General features: G+C 35.5%; 1 protein-coding gene across 2 annotated transcripts in view; it reads left to right on the plus strand.

The window, feature by feature from the left end:
• The window catches only part of GABRG2 (gamma-aminobutyric acid type A receptor subunit gamma2), a 77048-nt gene that overhangs the window by 12356 nt on the left and 50847 nt on the right, over positions 1-13845 (plus strand). For both annotated transcript variants that reach the window (XM_081036112.1, XM_081036111.1), the window contains exons 2-4: positions 8804-8955; positions 10494-10561; positions 12946-13166. In XM_081036112.1, coding sequence (XP_080892238.1) covers positions 8804-8955; positions 10494-10561; positions 12946-13166 — 441 coding nt within the window. The remainder of the gene's footprint in view (positions 1-8803; positions 8956-10493; positions 10562-12945; positions 13167-13845) is intronic.

Genomic DNA, 13845 nt, shown 5'->3' on the forward strand with positions numbered 1-13845 from the left:
TATATACAAGAGGAAGTTCATTTTAATTAGCTACAACTGTTATATATAGATGCAAACTTACAGAGAGTGAGTTTTACCAAGTTAATTTTCATAAACACGAAATCTATAAAAATAGCCCCTACTGTCATTAATTCATTCAATATTTTGAAACATATTCATATGGTGTCTTGTCAAGTGCCAGACACTTGTAAAGTTTTGGAAAATGACACTGTTGAAGACGGAAACATTTTTGTCCTTAGTGATTTAATGCTCAGCTTTTAACTCTCATACCTAAGGCTAATTTTCTCAGTGCTTTTTGTTGTTGGTAAAATGTACAAAAAGTACATAAAACATGGCTCAATGAATGATCACAAACAGAAATAAAAACCCATATAACTACCAACCATGTCTGGAAATAAAATATTGACAACACCCCAGAAAACGTCCTCGTTTGCCTCTCAGCTTACCTTTCTCTCCTCTCAAGGTGACCACTGTTCTGATTTTGAGTTCCACAGTTAAATTTTGTCTGTTATTAAATTTTATATAAACGGAAACATACTGTGTGTGTGAGTGTGTGTGTGTGTGTGTGTGTGTATGTGTGTGTGTGTGTGTATGGGTATGTGTAGCATCTTTTGCTCCAATTTTTATATTTCAGATTCATTTTGCAGCACATAGCTTTAGTTCACTAATTTGTAGTACATAATATCTCCTTATATGAATATCCCATATTTCATCTATCCATTCTCATGTTGATTTGGGTTCTATTCATGTCTAGTACCAATAATGCAGCTATGAACACTGTTGTACGGGTTTTTGAGTAGACATATGCATGTATATCTCTTTGAAATAAAAATCTAGGGATGTCTTTTCTGGCTTATAGCATACACAGGTTCTCATCATGAGCAGATAATGCCAAAATGTCCCTCCAGCGGTGTATGAGTCTTAGGTCCACATTCTCCCACTTTTATTTAAGAAAAGTTAAAACAAACAAACAATACAAACAGAACTACGATAAGGGAGCGAAACCGGAGAAAATGGACTTCAGCGGTAATCCTAATATTAATATATGATCTGGCATTTATGGCTTTTTCCTGTTTATGCCCCTTTCCCCAGTGAGTATTGTGATTGTCTTCTCCACATTTTCTCTCCTCACTTTCCCAATTGCCCCACTTTTCATTTGGTATCTGTGAAGCCCACATGCTTTTTGGAAAGCTGATTCCATCTTTGATACTAGTGGTGGGACATAACTAGGCTAAAATAATGAATAGAGTCCCATTCTGTAGTCATAGATATTGGTTTCATATGTATGAATTCTTATGTAGTTGGGCTAATGACAGGCAAAATGAGACTTTTTGGGGACTTTTAGAAAAGTAGACATCTCATCTTTTTTAGAGAACTTCTGGAAGAGATTATCTCTGTTTTCATGGATGGAAATACGAAGGCATAGAGGTTAGGAATTGTTGCCAGCATCTTGTGACCACACGGTCAGGCCATCTTGGATTGAAGCTGAGCATGGATGATAGAAGGGTGGGATAGAAAAAAATCTGAGTTTTTTCACTTAGCATGAGACCCTTTGGGTCCATCCATGTTGTCACAAATGGTAAGATTTCATTCTTTTTTTTTTTTATGGATTTCATTCTTTTTTTTGTGGTACATTGTATATATGTACCACATCTTCTTATTGAGCTCAGGCATAAACTAATTTATTGTCCTAAAGGGAAATGAACTTGAGCAATCATTTATTTTGAATTGTCTTATTTTTTAATGAATGTACAGCAGCAGAATCTTTCACCCCAATTCCTGCTTCACATAACCTTGCAGCATAGTGGTTAAACATTTGGATTTGGCAAACTGACATGACTACTGATAAATATCACTGTTTTCCTTCATCTGCAAAATGGGGATTATGATAGGAATATCAGTGTTTTAAGAATTAAGTGAGACAGAGAAAGACAAATACTGTATGATTTAACTTATATGTGGATTCTAAAGAACAAATAAATGAATATATCAGAAACAGACTTATACATACAGAGAATACACAGATGGTTGTCAGATGGGAGGGTGTTGGTGGTAGGGTGAAAAATGTGAAGGGATTAAAAAGTACAAATTGATAGTTACAACATAGTCATGGGGATGTAAAGTACAGCATAGGGAATATAGTCAATAATACTGTAATAAACATGTACGGTGCCAGGTGGTTACTAGACTTACTGGGTGATAACTTTGTAAATTATACAATGTCTCACCACTATGCTGCACACCTGAAACTGACATAAATTAATGTTGATTGTCAACTGTAATTGAAAAAAAAATCTGAGTTTTTAAATAGATAATTGGGAAATTGAATCAAAGCATCGTGAAGCTTATTGTACCTTCGGCTGTATAATTATACATTCCAGTACCTCTCAACTTAGCTTGAATGTTCTGATACTTGCAATAAAATTCATCTTAGCTAAAAAAAAAACCCACATCTTTATTTGAGATGGGTCATTGGTGATTGCTAATAAAATAAACAGCTTGTGTTTTACATATTGGGAGATATAGTTCTGATAATTGACTCAGTCAAACACACTTCCCAATAGCTGTTAACCTATTATCAAAAAATTGAACTAGGTGCGAGCTAAGGAAGTCACTACAAGCAGGGCAATTCACTACGCGACTCGATATTTAGGGATTTACTTCTCTGCCTTCACTCTATCCTCTTTGCATGTACACACTCCTCTGTACACACCTGTGCACAGAACACCCCTCCCAATGGGTTCTGTGCAGATCCCTTACATGTTCTTCCTGGGAGGTACAGCATCCCCTCGGCCACTAAGGACACTGTATGAAAGAGCACCCGGTGCCCTAATGCTCCTGTTCACTGGACGACACCACAATGTCCCTCTACAACTCCCTGTGAGCCTGGACAGGACAGAGCACGTTTTCTCCCATGATCAGAAGCGGAATTCCCTATGCTCTTTGAGGCTATCTACTCATGTACCATAGCTGCTCCTACGCTTTCTACCAAAGTCCACCTTTTGCTGTGGCTGAAGGACATTCTGTGACATGAACTACCTTATGCGTGTGCCTTACCCCTGCAGCATGCATTGCTTTCCAAGCCAAGAAATTGTTTAAGTGAGGCAGTTTATCACATCCATGAAGTTAAATTGTGAGCTTTGCTTTTATTCCACAGTGTGGGGAGATTAAATCATCCGTATCTACAATGGTCAGTTTATGAAATTTGAGTGTTATTAACTTTGTGCTGAAGGTGCTATACTTTTATTGAGCTAAGGCATAAACGAATTTATTGTCCTAAGGGAAAATGAACTTGAGCAAGCATTTATTTTGGATGGCCCTATTTTTTGATGAATGTATGGTGGCAGATTCTTTGGCCCCAATGCCTGTAACATTTGGTTTTGGAAAACTGAAGTGACTATTGGTAAACACCGTTGTTTTTACTTCATCTGTAAAATGGGGATAATTATAGGAATATCAGTGTTTTAAGGAATAAGTGGGAAAATGCACATGAAGTCCTACAAGGACTTCACTAGAATATAGTGAATATTTATCAGCAGTCATTGTTGGTTTTAGTATCTATCTGAGGAAAACTAGTTAACAACAACAACAAAAAAAGTGACTCCACAAATCTTACTTAACCATGCACTCATGGAATGTAGTCTAGCAATGGAGACAGATACTAAGAAAACCAATAAATACACAATACGACAATGCTAAGGAACAATTAAGGGATTGGTTAGAACATATAAAGGTGGGGGTGGGTGACAAAGGTAGATAAATAGTAAAAGATGGCCTCTATACGAAGGTGATATTTGTGTTGAAAATTGAAAGGTCAAAGGAATAAGCTATGACAAACACTGTTTAAGGAGATGGAGAAAAGAAAAGATGTAGGCAGCAAGAATAATATATGCAAAGGTATTTACTGGAGTTTGGCCAGGTTTCTGGAACTCAACAAACTCTCAGGTCACATGATAATGTAAGGAACAACACATTCTTCTGTTATTGATGCTTTAGGAGTATGAGAGTCTCACTGAGTTTTATAGCCTGATGAGAATTTAGGGTAGCAGGGGATCCCTATGAATGTAATAAAAGGAAGGAAGAGATTTCATACTACATAGTGGAGATTCACAATACAGGTAATATTAGCAGCAGAAGATCCAATGCACAGGAATATTCAATAAAAATGTTTCATAAGGTTTAATTTTGCTGATATATATGTCTTAGAGATTTATTTTGACATATAAAACTCTACATTTGACTCATTACACAAATAAAACAAAAGTAGGCCATAACTTGTACCAACAAAATATTAATGAAACTAATGTTTTGAAAGAATGACACCCTAGTCATTAAAAATATTTCAAGTATAAAAATAAATGAGTTTTTGTTTATTCAACTATTTACCTACCTATGCCGGAAAAAGAAAAGTGTAGACTCGGTCTTAATGATGCCAAACACCAATGGATTGGAAGATACCTGAATGAATTGTTTTTATATCTCATCCAAATGTTTGTGGTTGTACGACCCGGGGAGAGTAAAATGACTAGATTTCCCTCTCCCCACAAAACTTAGAGCTTTCCTGAATGTATGGAAATCAAATTGAAAATACCTGGATTAAAATGTAAAGTTCCATAAACTGCATGATTACTCTTCAATGGCAAATATCCAGAATATGTACCAAAATTCAAATATTTAGAATCTTCTATATTATTGACAGCAACCTCTCATTAAACTATGTCTATCCAGTATTTGTTTTGTGTTCTAAGTTACTTTTTTACTAAATAGAATCAACTTTTTTTCAGATTTTAAACATGAACTCATTACGTGTTTGTATTTGTGCATAAATTTAAATCATGCATGAAACTGTAACAATGAAAATAAAAAGTAAGAATCTAACTGACAACATGGAGATTCAGAATTAGGAGATCTAAAGTAGGAACCTGGGAATCTGTATATTTAAAAGAGTTCAGCCCCGCAATGCATGCGCGCGTGAGGAGCACCATTGGTTTAAACATTTGATGACAGATTCTCAAATTTTAATATACATATGAATCACCTGATCTTATTAATGATTCTCATTCAGGAATTCGGGTAGGGCCCAAGGGTCTACATTTCTAGCAATTTCCCAGGAGATGAAAATTTTGCTAGTCCAAAGCTCTGAGTCAGATGGCTTCCTATTTTCTGAAAGCTTTCAAAGATGAAAACTTAACATTTTCTGGTACTGTATTTCAGAAATTAACACTCAGACTACAAAAACTGAGTCCATTATGATAAGTAAATTTAAGAGTTATTTTTATTTCAGTTCTTTCCCTTTTTAAGATTATCTTTTAAACTAAAGGGCCCAAGAAGGAGTAATCACTTTTAAAGGCTGTTTATTCAGATAGGTGCCTTGAGCTTCAAGTTCGAAGTGCACTTGCTCTTAGTTCACTCAACTGTTAAATCGATTTTCTTGAATCTTTACCCATCAGTTTCTACCCTGGCATTCTCATGCAGTTCATGATTGTACAGAATGCCTTATTTAATGGTCAGACTTCATTATCTCTGGATTGTTCACTTATAAATGTGGATGTTCTTGACTTCAAAGATTTCTAGAGAAAGAAACAGCCTCCATTGAATTAGAGAGATTCTTTTTAAAAAAACAAATCTGGAAACAATCCCAGCTTATGTATTCTCCCTATTAATTTAAACCCCAGTGGGAAAACTATAGAGAATAAAAACTTCATTTATCTATAATATAGGGGCTCATTATTTTCCTTCCTGGAAAACATCTGTTTTTAGTTATTCTCAACCCATATTAGATAAAAACCTGGAAAACCATCTATAGAATCAGGTTTTAGTTACATTGGTTGGAAGTATAATATATCTAGCAATGGTCACTTTTTGTCATTAATTATAATAAACCTTTTTTCAATGCTATTTGTCAGGCACTATGCTAGGCACTTAATAAGTAATAACTTTACCTTACACAAAAATGCAATATGAATACTAGTGTTAACCTTATTTTAAAACGAGGACTTAGAAGTTTAGCAAGTTTAAATAACATGCCCAAGGTTACAAAATAGTGACAAAGGCAAGAAGATGTAAATGCAGAAATCAGACCTGGTAATTTCTAACTCTCAAGTATATACTCTTAATTTCTCTATTCCTTCTTACCTCTCTGTGGCTAAGGACTCATCCTGAAGTATTAAGAAAATCTGTCCTTGACACTTTTATATGAAACAATCAATTTGATTATCGTTCTGGCATCCAATACGTGATGATGCAAAGAGAATTATTGGTACAATTCTGGAAAATAGCAATCCTTCTAAGCAAGTCCCTTACCTTTTCATTTAATGTATTTATCCTCATAGTTCACCAAATAACAGTAATGACCGTAATACAGCACCATCAAGCTTGGATCATTTCTTTGTTAGTATGAGGAAGTGCTACAAACAAGCAACAATATAAATCAACATCCCTTGTAGAAACTTTAAAAGGGTGCATATTTCTGTAGAGAGAGAGGGAGAGAAAGAGAAAGAGAGAGTAAGGGGGGAGGGCCGGGGAGGGGAGAGAGAGAAAAAAAAAAAGGGGGAGAGAACAGGAAGGTATTTTTTTTTTTTTTGAAAAGGCCCTTTGAACAAATTAAACAGTAGTGAAATTCCATTACGGTAATATCCAATGGGCCAAACACATTCTTTTCTCAATGATTTATTAGAAGGATTTGAAAAGCTCTTAGTTTGAAAGTATTTTTCATTGTTTTTTTCTTCTTAAACTAGTAAGATTTAGATCACGGGATTAGAGTCCTTCTATTAGGCAGAGTTCACAGTGCTCTGGAGCAATAATGCATTGAGGAGCAAGAGGACTTTCTCCAGCAGAGAACTGGTCTCTGGCTATCCTGAGGCCTTTCTCCTTGAGGGCTCACTGAAGCTTTGTCCAACCATCGTACCCTCTATGGGTAAGCTATGAAATTCCCATGCTGTTTCAAGTTCCTATGCTAACTAAAGTGCGACATGGAAGACACTGGCTATGTTAGTTTTTATGCAGATGTATGGCTCAGTTTATATAACGTTTCCTTTTCATAAAGCTTTAAAGTAATATAAAAAGGGATTATTTGCTTACTAAGTTGATTCATATAAGTGATTACTCTTCATCTCCCTTATTCATCTTCAAACCAGATTAATCACTTAATCAGCTTTCTTCTGCCATATTTAATCATCTATCTATGTATTTTATCTAGCTATCTATCTTATCTATCTAATCTATCTATCTATCTATCTATCTATCTATCTATCTATCTATCTATCATCATCTACTGTGTTTCCCAGAAAATAAGACCTAACCGGAAAATAAGCCCTAGCATGATTTTTCAGTATGACATCCCCTGAATATAAGCCCCAATGCATCTTTTGGAGCAAAACTTAATATAAGACCTGGTCTTATTTTCGGGGAAACATGGTATCATCTCTCTATCTATCATCTATCTATTTATCTATCTATCTATCTATCTATCTATCTATCTATCTATCTATCCATCCACCCATCTATCTTCAAGTTACATATATAAAAAACATAGCGAGATATATGACTGAGTATGACTGAAGAAAACTGATAAATATGGTTTGAGAAATACATACATATATATATATAAGAAATATGATGTATAAATTCATTCAGGGCAATGTGGCAATGATGTTATTTCTGACAGGATCCATTCTATACCATATATTTAGGAAAATAAACTGAAGATGGGGATGGGGATGGGAAATTTTATATTTTGTGTTTGTAATTTGTTTTCACTATACACCACAGAAATAACCAGTATTCACTAAATGCTGATGAAAATGGCAGCTTTTGCAAGGTTTTGCATTACCTCTAGATCTGGAAAATATAATTATCTTGTATGGGGGTAGGGCATGGAATTGGGGCAGGGGAGAGACATGCTACAGGCAGCCCAACATCCTTCCAAAGTCAGCCTTAGCTTCCAGCCCAAATGTGGGGGTTTTCTGACAGGTTTGGGCATAGAAAACTGAATCGCAGGACATCATGTGGCTTTTTGATCACTGAAAATAGGTAATTTCATTTCTATCATTGTAGTACACCAACCAATAGAACGAGTTTCCAGCTTAGGAACTTTTGCTGTAGTAAAGAGTGGTTTAAAGCCTACCACTACATTTTACTTCATAGTACCAGGTTCTTAACAATCAAAGATAAATGAACCACCCTTGCCTTCAGTGCAAGTGAGGGGAAAAAAATACACATACACACACCCTGCGGGAAGAAAAGGCAGCAAGACTGAGCTCTCCTTAGTAGTTCAAGTGAGGGAGGAGCAGCTCATCTGGCAGTGTGTGGGAGTGAATCTAATTATCAGTCTCTTACTTTCATTAATAGGTTGGAGCAAGTTAACTTCTCACAGGAAAAAGCAGTAGACATTATGCCTGAATTCATGGACTACGTTATGATCATTTAAGTATCACTTTCACACACACACACAAAATAGTTATTTTATATGTCCTTCCTGAAGCTGGGCATGTGAGCAAGAAGAAATATCAACTATGAAAAAGGCCAAATAACTGGCAAAGCATGGTATATACTTCTAGACGGGAGGGCAAGGCATCCTGGGAAACTGGAGAGTACACTTCTGTCAATACTAATGTACATCTGTGCAGTTGTACATTAAGTATCCGCTAAGGAGACTAACCCTCAGGGGAGAATTTTCACTGTAACTCATTTTCACCCATTCCTGTAATCTGGTTTAACTTCTCTCTTCCCGCCAGGAGTCTGGGGGTAAGACTAACTTGAATGTAGTCTATATATTTGATGGTCAATATGTTTGTTTTCTCAGCCTCACTAGCCAAAAATCTGATGATGATTATGAGGATTACGCTTCCAACAAAACATGGGTCTTGACACCGAAAGTTCCTGAGGGTGATGTCACTGTTATCTTAAACAACCTCCTGGAAGGCTATGACAATAAACTTCGACCTGATATAGGAGGTATGTGACCGTGTTCTGTAGTGCGGTGTCGCTAGCATGTCAGACACATGACCACCATGTTAAAGGCAAACATGCGCATATTTAAACAACCAGAACCATTTAAATGACAGTTTCATTACATAGTGTAAAAATGAAGGATGTATACATCCTTGGGGAGGGCGGGGCATTGGTAAGTGAAGAAAGATAAGGAAATGAAGATGAGTTTTCAAGTGAGACTTGAGAGCTAGAAAGTCAAATTTTCCTAGATATCCCCAAAGGCTGTAGAAGAAAAGTGACAACTTCTTTATGAAGTAACATCAAAAAACAAACAAGCAAATAACGGTAAAGAAAGGATATACTGGTTATCTAGTGCCATGTAAATAATAACCACAAAATCTCACCACAGTGGCGTATAATAAAACAGGCATTTACACAGCACTGGGCTGGGGATGGTCTTACTTAATGTAAGTCCGGATGGGGCTGCTCATTTAGACAAGCTGTACTCTCATTCTGCTTCCGGAACCAGCAGACTAGCTAAGAGTAGTCTTCTCGTGATAACAGCAAAGAGCAAGAGAGAAAGTAGAAGCTCATAAGGCTCCATGTTTGGGATTAAAACTCGCACACTCACTTTTGTCCATATATTATTGGCCAAAGCAATTCAGATGGCCAAGCCCAAAGCTCAGAGGCAGAGAAGTGGCCTCACTGAGGTGACAGCAAGCGTGTAGACGCAAGGAAAAGTGAAGAATTCAATCCACCACAGAGAAGCGGAGCATGGCATGTGCAAGGACAGTGGATAAAGATGAGACACATGTTCTTGTTGAATCGAAGCCCAGAATGATATTATGAATCCTTGTTCATTAAATGTTAAATGAAAATGGAGCACAGGCGTTTGGTCATGGGTGTAATACTACATGATTTTTAACATCAGTCCTCTTTGACAAATAGGTATGGACTGGGTTTCCATATGGTTTCCTCATATCATTTGATGAGTCACAGAATCCATTCAGTCACTGAGGAAGATTGATTATGTGTAGGCTGGAGGTACATGAGGATAAAATGATCACAGGAGGAATCAACAGGTGCAGTGGTTCAAAAACAATTCATAATACTTGTTGCTCTTTATATCTACTTCATGTTTCTAAAGCATATTTTTACTAGGTCACTAAATTGTTTGTTTTTTCCTAGATGGGTCAAGTTAGGTTATAATACCCAAGTAGATATAAAAGCTTGAAGGAAAAATGGTAAAGTTCAGGATATTTGAGAGAAGGAAGAAGAAAATCTGAGTTTTTTTCTTAGGTGTTCATTTTTACATAGTCTTGAAAGGATAATCAGTTTCAAAACTCTACTATGCTTCGTTACTGGGTTGACATGCTTAAATGGAGCTATTTCTTTGAAAACAAAGTTATTTAAATGTAGCACATTGGTCACTGGAACCAAATTAGTTGTAAATAAGTCACTTCTAATGCAGCAAAATAAATCTGTATCTAGAATAACAAAGATTAAAATATTATAATATTGTGCTTCTCCATATGCACATATCTCTATGGTTCTCTTTACAGTGAAACCAACATTAATTCACACAGACATGTATGTGAATAGCATTGGTCCAGTGAATGCTATTAATATGGTAAGTATATTAATTTCCTAATAGTCTATTTTATTAACGTATTAGAGAGGATATGAAGTATGATGAAAATAGCCAGAAATATGCCAACGAAAAAATTCAGAAGGGAGAGAGAATCTTTCAGATCCTTTTATCCTCTTTTGCAATATGAAGATAATTTTTAATGATTTGATATGAGAACTAAATGTGATTATTTGTATAAAATTAATTGGTGTAAAATGCTGTACTTTTAAAATTCAATGATAATTGCTTACTTGGTAAGTACTGCTTATTACAAAAGAAAATATAGTGCTTCACTACATTTTAGAATGTTGATGGTGTGAAGAGGGCATAGTTTGCCTCAAATCAGAATTGTTTCTCAGAGGAAATAATGGTGAGATATAATATTAATAAATGTACCTTTTTCTTGCATAGCACTTTCTATCCAAATCTCAAATAAGAAATTGGATTAGAGGCTATAACAGGATAGAGCAGAGTAGAACATATAACGTAACATAACACAACATAACATAACACAACACAACACAACACAACATACCATAACAACATGAGACTAAAACTTTAAAATAGTGTTTACCAAGCTACCAATAAGAACACTTAATATTGAGTCAGAGAAATGAGAAACTTAAATTGCTCTCACTTTGGGTGATGAAAAAGTATAAAAGGCTACCTGCATAGTCCATGCAAATAAGATTGCATGTTTAAATATTAAACAAATGCCAACATGTTCCTTCTTTGCAACTGAAATTCTCAGATTATTTAGCATTCTGATGCACACTGTAAATTTCTGAGATGAAGAAGCTAAATATGTAGTTTATTTAAGCATATAACATTTAATTTCAGGAATACGAGTCCCCAGAACTATGGTCCAAGGATCACAGTCTATGAAATGCTTGTTTAAAGAATCTTTAAGCTTTCATTATTTATTTTTTGTTTGTTTGTTTGTTTGTTTGTTTATGTGTGTGGGTGATCTGTCAAAGTATGCATCAGAAATTATTTAATTATTCTATTTACTGGCACATCACTAATTAGTTGACAAATAATTTCATAAGATAGGTTCCCTCCTCATAAATTGCAGACTGCAAATGTGGAACTAAATGGTGACCGAAATGGCATGGCTTACCCCAGTGGAAATATAGTCAATTACAATGAGACATGACAGCCAGAGGTGCAAGGAAATAACATAGAAAAATACAACTTAGGCAAAGAAATAATATTACAGTCTGATCTTGACAGGCTGTGTATTCTTGGGCAAATAAACAGTCTTCCCATCTTTCTGTGTTCTTCCTCGTAAAATGGCGGTGGGTTAAAGAGACTGGATTACGAAGTGTGGATGACTCCCTTCCCCCAGCTCTCGTATTCTAACACTTGAGTTTTCTTTTCCCTTTAATTTTCTCATTTATAGGCATAATTAAAATCAAGATATAAAATAACACTAAATAATAGATAAATCTTAGTTAAACTAGAACTCGGGTGTTCTGACTCCAGGCCTAATGGTCTCAATTCACATCACACTTCTCTTTGATTAAAACTGATCACTTGCCACGTTAGTGATACATACTTGAGTGTGATCATTACAGAGTAATTTGTCATCACAGCACTAGGAGACTATATTTTGTGATAGAGATTAGCACAATATTAAAAATTATTTTGAATTGGTTCATTTCTTCTTGTTTAGAGAAAAAGACAACTATAATAGTTCTTTTTTTTAAGGTTACCTTATACACTGTATTAGTGTTTACTATTTGACATACACAGCGCAAAACACTTTACTATATTACATTTTTCTATCTGCATACTACCTAACAAGATAGGTTCTTTAGGGTCCCCATTTTATTACGAGGTATCGTAGCGTCCAGAGGTCCAGTTTAGGACTGTTTTGAATTTTGTGGACTTTCATTCTAGAGCAGTGGTCCTGAAACTGTGTGATTGTTTTCCTTAAGACATTGAGCAACGTCTAGAAGTATTTTTTAATTGTCACACCTTGGAGGGTGGGGTTCGTATTTGTGCTAATTGTATGCAGTGGGTAGAGGCTAGGAATGCTACTAAGCATCTTAAAATATACGACAGCCCCCACAATAAAGAATTAGCTAGCTCAGAATAATATGAGAAGCTCTGCTCTACACACACCAAAGGAAAACAATTGTATCAGGGCTATGATCTTCTGCCAGAATTAATTTAGACTGGTCTGTTTTGTCATAAAAATATCAACTGGTCTACAAAAGATGAGTCTTAGCAAAGTTTTTGCTTTCTTTGTCACTCTTCAAAGTCAAAGTAGTTTTGCTTCATATTGGTAATGAGAACAAAAATGATAAATACAACCAAATGTTCTACAGTATAATACTATCTATTAAAAATGTTCTATTTCATGTTTTTCTTTAAAACAGGAATATACGATTGATATATTTTTTGCCCAAACATGGTATGACAGACGTCTGAAATTTAACAGTACAATTAAAGTTCTACGATTGAATAGCAACATGGTGGGGAAAATCTGGATTCCAGACACGTTTTTCAGAAATTCAAAAAAGGCTGATGCACACTGGATAACCACTCCCAATAGGATGCTGAGAATTTGGAATGATGGTCGAGTGCTCTATACCTTAAGGTATTCTTTTTGGGGAAAAAAGGAGTAACAGCTGGGAATAAAACAAATATCAACCACACTGTCTCACGACAAGAGAAAGAAAGGTCAAGCCTATATCAGTGTTGGCATGTCTAATCAAAATAGTATGTGACACTACAAAATTTGTTTTTCTTTCTGTTATCAATGAGTTATTTCAAAGGACTGATCATAGGTAGAATTTATTTTCTATGACTAATTTGAGAACTCTGTTTTCTCACAAGGACATGAAACTTTCCTTGCTTTTGTAAGATTGCCTGATCTTTGCATCAATTTTCGATTTGTGTGTGTATCCTGCTACTTTAAATGTGAAAGCTGAAACACAGTCATCGTTGGGACCACCATTTGTTAGCTTGGAAATGCCTCTGTTTCCAAGGAAACCATTGCAAAAGGAGAATTTTTGATGCAGAAGTCTCCTGCATCCTTTCTCTTTTTAGTTGCACAATGGCAAGTAACTAGAGTGAATTCCACCTCCCAATACCCACTCCCCACTACATTGATAGGCTGTTTGACTTATTGGCTATTTTGGAAGCAGACATCGTTTGGGAAAGTTTTGAACCATTTTCTTTTTCCTTAACTTAAATATTAAGTAACATTTGGAAGGTTTTCTACTTAAATTCCTTTATATCCTTATCTTAGCAATTCATACTTACATGCATTTACA

The sequence above is a fragment of the Rhinolophus hipposideros genome, assembly GCF_964194185.1.
Source record: "Rhinolophus hipposideros genome assembly, chromosome: 23".
Taxonomy (NCBI): Eukaryota; Metazoa; Chordata; class Mammalia; order Chiroptera; family Rhinolophidae; genus Rhinolophus; species Rhinolophus hipposideros.